The sequence below is a fragment of the Hippoglossus hippoglossus genome, chromosome 9 (assembly GCF_009819705.1).
Source record: "Hippoglossus hippoglossus isolate fHipHip1 chromosome 9, fHipHip1.pri, whole genome shotgun sequence".
Lineage (NCBI taxonomy): Eukaryota > Metazoa > Chordata > Actinopteri > Pleuronectiformes > Pleuronectidae > Hippoglossus > Hippoglossus hippoglossus.
Genome location: NC_047159.1, coordinates 28,953,674 through 28,960,285, shown reverse-complemented (window position 1 = coordinate 28,960,285; position 6,612 = coordinate 28,953,674). Strand labels below are relative to the sequence as shown.

At 35.5% G+C, this 6,612-nt stretch overlaps 1 protein-coding gene across 2 annotated transcripts in view; it reads right to left on the bottom strand.

Moving 5' to 3' along the window:
* Positions 1-4,932: 4,932 nt before the first annotated feature.
* apba1a (amyloid beta (A4) precursor protein-binding, family A, member 1a) overlaps positions 4,933-6,612 on the bottom strand; it is a 52,891-nt gene continuing 51,211 nt past the window's right edge. Inside the window, exon 12 of one of the 2 annotated variants that reach the window (XM_034595743.1) lies at positions 4,933-6,476. In XM_034595743.1, coding sequence (XP_034451634.1) covers positions 6,405-6,476 — 72 coding nt within the window. In that variant the 3' untranslated portion in view covers positions 4,933-6,404. The remainder of the gene's footprint in view (positions 6,477-6,612) is intronic. The other variant, XM_034595744.1, reaches the window with a different exon arrangement.

Sequence of the window (6,612 nt, the reverse complement as noted above, 5' to 3'; positions counted from 1 at the left end):
CCACTCAACTTTCTATGAATATGCTTGGATACAGCACTCTGTGAACAGCCAGCGTCTTTAGCAATGACCTTTTGTGGCTTACCCTCCTTGTGGAGGGTGTCAATGACTGTCTTCTGGACAACTGTCAAGTCAGCAGTCTTCCCCATGATTGTGTAGCCTACTGAACCAGCCTTAGAGCCCATTTAAAGGCTCAGGAAACCTTTGCAGGTGTTTTTAGTTAATTAGCTGATTAGAGTGGGACATCGTGAGTCTACAATATTGAACATTTTCACAATATTCTAATTTTCGGGTTTTCATTAGCTGTAAGCCATAATCATCAAAATTAAAAGAAATAAATGCTTGCAATATTTCACTCTGTGTGTAATGAATCTATATAATATATGAGTTTCACTTTTTGAATTTAATTATTGAAATAAACAAACTTTTCCATGATATTCTAATTTATTGAGATGCACCTGTATGCTTGCTTTTTTTCAATACCTCTGTACATGACAACGTTTTTGTAATGTATCTCGGTCTTATTTAATGATTTAACATTTTCTGATACTGATAAACTGTTATACTTTATTTTATGGGTCAATCATTCTCTAATTATTTCCAATGAAACACAGTTTAAATTTTACCCATAATGAGTAACCAATTATACCATTCTCTAGGAAACATCTGAGAAACTATCTGAAAATGACACACCATTAAATATGTACCCAGCCGAGACAGCTAGGCAAGCAGACTTGTAACCTCAGGGTTAGATAAGGGGATGGTGTGAAATAGTCAATATTATGTCATTAAAATGTCAGTACTGTCAAGAACATGCATTAGAAAGTATTTTGGTTTATGACAGCACCTGAAGGCAGCACCAAAAACTAAACTTATTTCCCCTCGTGGACCTGAGTGAGTGTGCATGTGTTTGAGTGAGCACTCTGCCTCACTAAATGTTGGTGTTGTTATGTAAACAATGAGGTCACGCACAGGAAAAGGTTTATGTTAAAAGATCGATCTGTCCTTTTTATGAATCGATATTAGATAATTCAGATGAAGATCAATTTTAATTTGGCAGATTCAAATGGCACAGAATATAGTTGACCAATAGGCTGGGCAATTGGTCCACTTCAAGATTCGGTCCCGCCAGAGACAGAGGAAAATATCTTGCAAACTGGACATTTTTTTTCATGTCCCTTGTTTGAAGCATCAGTGAAAAATACACTGGCTCACCTTTAGGCTGGGATAGATCATCCAAAATACATTCATAGTTATCATCTCAGCTTTTATTCTTCTCAAGTGTATCCTCTTTACAACATTTAAGTCATGAATTAAAGCACTGTTGAGCTTGACAAAATAGTATGTGCTGTTGTATCAGTCTATGTTTGATTATATGGTACACATAAGGCTTCACATGGCACGATTTTACCATTTTCTGCAATAGATGCTACGAAGAATGCATCAAAATTGCTAGCACCTTTAGTTAGCGTGGCCTTCTTGTGCATTTCTGTGGAGGCATGCTGTGTTAGGTCATTCTCACTGCCATGGCTGATTGAAATTCCAGAGGCCATAATATAGAGAGCTTTTATAGAGTCTGCTGACATGAACTTTGGCACATGTTGTATCATTGTTTCAATGCTTAAAAAAAACAAAAAATCTATTTCTGTAATGCTACATGCTAGTGCTTATCGCTAAGTGCTAGCTCTAGGTTCTATGTTACTATTTTAATATTCATATCTTGGTTAGTGAAACAACAGTGAGGTGAAATATCAAGGTGCACTGTACAGTTGTATTTATATAAAAGCATTTAGTTTTAGTGAAATTAATTCACTATAATGACTTGTAGTGCAACTACAGTGTGCTAATCTGCAATATATTTGTATTTATAATGAAATAAATAATTTGTTTTGTTAGGGTTACATTGGGAGCTCTGGTATTTCCTTAATTATTGGTTACATTGTACAGATGTTTAAAACATTTAATTAGATCTCATGTAAAAGAAAACAGAATAATTTACTATTCTGCACTATTTTTGAAGATTGTTTTTTTTAATTGGTTGGAGATACTGGATTGAATATGTGCTTGGTTGTAGACTATATCACAGCTGTCTTAGGTTGTGTATGGCTGTTAGGAATAGCACAGCTTTGACCACAGCTACAGGCATAGCTAAAAGCATAGTAATTGTCTTGGAACCACTAAAGTCCCAACAACACCCCTAGCCTTTGGAGCTGTCTAGTCCATAGCAATAAATGCTATTTCAGTACCCAAGCCACCTCCTGGAGCTGAAGCTACTATTGGATACCGTACTTCCCCCAGAAATCTGGAAATCTGGAGAGTTTTGTGAAAGAAGTTTTTCGGGTTCAGTTTTTCAACAAGTCTTTTATTTTTGTAAATACATTCTAGCTCTGGTACAGGTATGAAGCTCCAACAGCTATAACACCACAGGAAAAAAAGCTAGCAAATAAGTTAAACATTGCTGCTGCTCTGCAAAAGTTCATTTTTCCTAGATATTTATTTTATGTCTAAACACATTGAGAGTGAACATTTCAGTTATATTCAAATTGAGTGAAAATGTGAATGTATGCCAGCCATGCTGCCTGCCACCATCTTGGTTACCTTCACTGTGTCAATGCATGCCAGGAAGGGAAAATATCCCACACACCTTACAGGGATAGTCAAGGACAATTTTAAATTCACTCATTATCTACTCACCACTATGCCGATGGAGGGGTCTTAAATGACTGGGCTTATGGACACTTGGATGACACTACAGTATGGCGGCATTTAATGTTTTTGTTTCTTTTGTTTTTTTACGTTTGAAGAAATGGTGGTCCCCATCTACTCTAATTTTATTGCATTTGGCTGCAACACTGTTTACCCCTGAGTCTTCTAAAGTTAGACTCAAACACTTCACCCACCCCTCCATCAGCATAGCGGTGAGTAGATAATGGGTGAATTAAAAAACAGTTTGGTGAACTATTCCTTTAAATGATCTTGTGCTGTAGCTGTATACTGTTATGTACTGCATATCTATACTGTATGTGTGTATGTATATATATACATATGAATGAATGAATATGATTTATCTTTGCTTTCAATTGACCGAAGCTTCCCTATTAGCCAACTCAAACACACAAAAACAACAATGGAGGATTATACTGTCACATTATTTTCTATAAAGTCAATCTATATGTGTATTGTAGTTAGATAGTTTTTGATTGAATATGGAAACCACGCACACACACACACACACACACACACACAGACACACACAGAGTGTTGCCTCTGTTCCTTGTCAGTATTGGTTTTAATATCATAAAAAGCCCAGCACTAGTAAATAAGCTTCAATGATGTGCACAGATTTAGTGGCCTTTAAAAAAAGGTTTATCATTTAAAATTGTTTTTTTTTAAAAGGTTTGACTATCAATCCGCCAACTGTAATAGCTACATAAAATAAAAGCTCAAAGAATCTCCTCATAGTCAGTCATAGTGGTAAAAAACAATTCAAGTTGAAACCGATATTTAAATTTAAAGTAGATTCATTGTAAATGGGTGTTATTTTGTTTATAATTTGAGCCTTCAATAAGACAAGATTCAGTATGCATCTTACAAATAAAAAACTAATACATTTTTGCATTTAAAAACTAATGAAATTTACATTTTCTGATAAGCTAATAAATTCAACCAATCAGATGATCAATGTTTTGAAAGCAAGATAGTAGTATTTGTTTGTGGCTGCATGCAAAGAACTTCAAATATCAATTTTAACATAATTAATTAAATAAACTTAAATCGTATTAAACATCAGACACATCTGCAGCTCATTCATTAATCCTTTGACCCTGAATGTGGTGTGTCTATGGTCATAATTGATCAAATATGCAGTGCTTGAGGCATGAACACTGCCTTGTTAGCCAATGACAATCAGCGTTTTAATAGGTTTAGATTAAAGGTTCTTAATAGACTAAACACCAATCAGTCATGGATTGCTGTATATAAATATTTAATTTTGGCCACAGACTTGACTTACTATATGTCTGAAGTAGTATACGTGACCCCCTGACCCCCACATTACATGAATGTAAGGAATAATCTAAAAGGTGAAAAGAATTGCTGTAGTTATAATATACAACTAAGTGCATATTAAAGATATTCAATTTCAACAGCATTTTTTTGTTTTATAGACTGGCAGGAAAACCCATTACTTTTGTATTCAAGTTTGCCTCATGTGATGTTAGTACTGACAAAAGTAATGTTGATGTGTGCATCCTGATGGATTATCTAACCCGAGTCTTTGCAAACTCATTTTGTGTAAAATGGAAAATTGCATTGCATTTTCAAATTAGCCAGCAGTAATGCAATGAATTGTATATTTTATAGTTTGCAAGAAATATTACCACTATGTCTCAAGTTTGTAAAAAAAGCTAACACAAAAACACACTGCACAATGAAGAATTGAATTTGTGAACAGTTTCCATTGCAAGAAAAGAAAAATGGCTGCTGAAGGAGGTAGAGCAGTAGAGCATTGGTGAACAGGAAATACTTTCAAGGGGAACAAATGCTGAACTGCTGCCTGTTTCTCTCTTCCTGGGTGTCTGTCAGTATATACCTCCTCCAACTGAGAGCACTTCAGTAAGAATGGACTAACTACAAATTTGTCAGAATACATAATTTTTGTATTTCAGTTGAGGAACAACTAAACTACTGCATGACCAAGACCACCATCATAACAATGCAATAATCCTGATAATATATGTCTTATTCATTTAAAAGGTCCTCTCATCCTGCTATGTCTTCCCATTTGAATTTAATAACTCCAATTTATTGCATTTTATAGAAACATTAAAGAGTCGTTCTCAACCATTCAAAAAGTTAAATGAAGCTACATATAAGCTACATATAAAAAGGTTAATGGAGAAGGTCTTTGGTGATCCCTGAAAAGGTCTCTTACAATAGACTTCATTAGCGGGAGGTTTATTTAACAGAATGGTTACACTGTTTTGTATTACTGTACTTTTGTGGTTTGTTAAGTGCTGCACCTGAGCGTAAATGTTGTTTGTTAGGGTGAATTCTAAAATTGTGTCCAAGGCCTTTATTGACCTCAACTACAGGGATAGTCAGGCCTTCAAAGATATTCATAGTAGAGCCTTGACCTTATCATTTTTTCCCAATATATTTCATCAGATTTGGGTAAAAGGCCCCTTGTTCTCTGATCTTATCCTTAAATTTGATGTTTTCTCCTTACACAAATAACCTTAAAGGGAGGTATCATTTTACAGGTTTCAATGTTTTCGTTCACACTTCCAGGTTCTGCTTTGATGTGACGTTTACAGCTAAGTTATTGACAGTGACACTTAACTTAATCTCCTACACCGATTTAAAAGCCTTACAAAGGGCATAATCCCTCCCTTTCCAAGTAAAACATATAGGAGTTTATTGCAGTTTATCACAAAAAAAGAACGTTAACAAGAGCTCCTGGTACTGTTTGTGTGCAATTTAATGTCAGAGTAGCATTAAAATGGATATTCATATACAGTATAAAGTATTTATCAGCCTGGGGTCATTCAGACAACATTTCTCTATCTTATATATGTATATATATATATATATATATATATATATATGCTTACACTGGTGTATGAATGGTTTTAGGTTAATTGTGGTTATTACATGATGACTAGAACTACTACTGGAGCTATATGCAGAGAATACATAAATGAAACGAGTGGAATGACAAAAACACAACAATCATTGTAATAATCGACTACGGTAGAGTCACAAACCTTTACTGTTAGAAATGTGAAGTGCAAAATGGAGAGCAGAGTTGACTATTAAAAAATGTAGCAAATGTGGAATGTGATGGAGAGGGAGTGAGTTCATACAGAATTGTCAGCAAAACACAGATCTTCTCACTGTGGAGGGTTCTGTGTTGTGCTGAGAAATTTGGTGGAGGTAAACAGGCAGTGTTCTGCCAGTGAAATAGCAGCATGGTAGAAGTACAGATAGGGTGTGATGGTCAGGGTTGGATGTGCATGTCTTCATGCCACTGTGTTCTCATTTACCTAGTAAAACAAGGACCAAAATACTCATCAATCTACAACAATTGCTTAAAATGACCATTACAGGTACAGTTTTATGTTTACTCAAAGAGATTGAGATTACGATTTCAAATGGGTGCTTTAAAATAATTGCTGGGAAACATCCCACTAGTTTTAATTTTAGTTAAACTAAGAAAGTGAATATTTTAAATTGCCTCTTGAAGATGAAGCTGAGCAGCAAAACCATCCATACAAAAACTACTATCCACTGCATTGGCTGTGGATGGAAGGGTTAGGATGAGCCCTGGCTGAACAGATGAGGTTTACTTGGGAAGTGACTTGATTGCAGGAAGTTTGAAGCATTTGTGAAGTCAGGGCTTTGTCTTGTCACATGTAAACAGGCTGCTCCTGCGCGGTCAACAGGCGGTACATGGCTGCAGGCATTGTCTTCATGTGGATCTGGGCCAGTCACAAACAATTACAAACAGAACAAAGCACAATATTATTTCTAGTAGATCAAGTGCCATCTCTTATCTGCAACTTAACGTGCTGCGAAGCAGGTTAGCTGTTCAGCATAAGTTACCATGGTGATGTA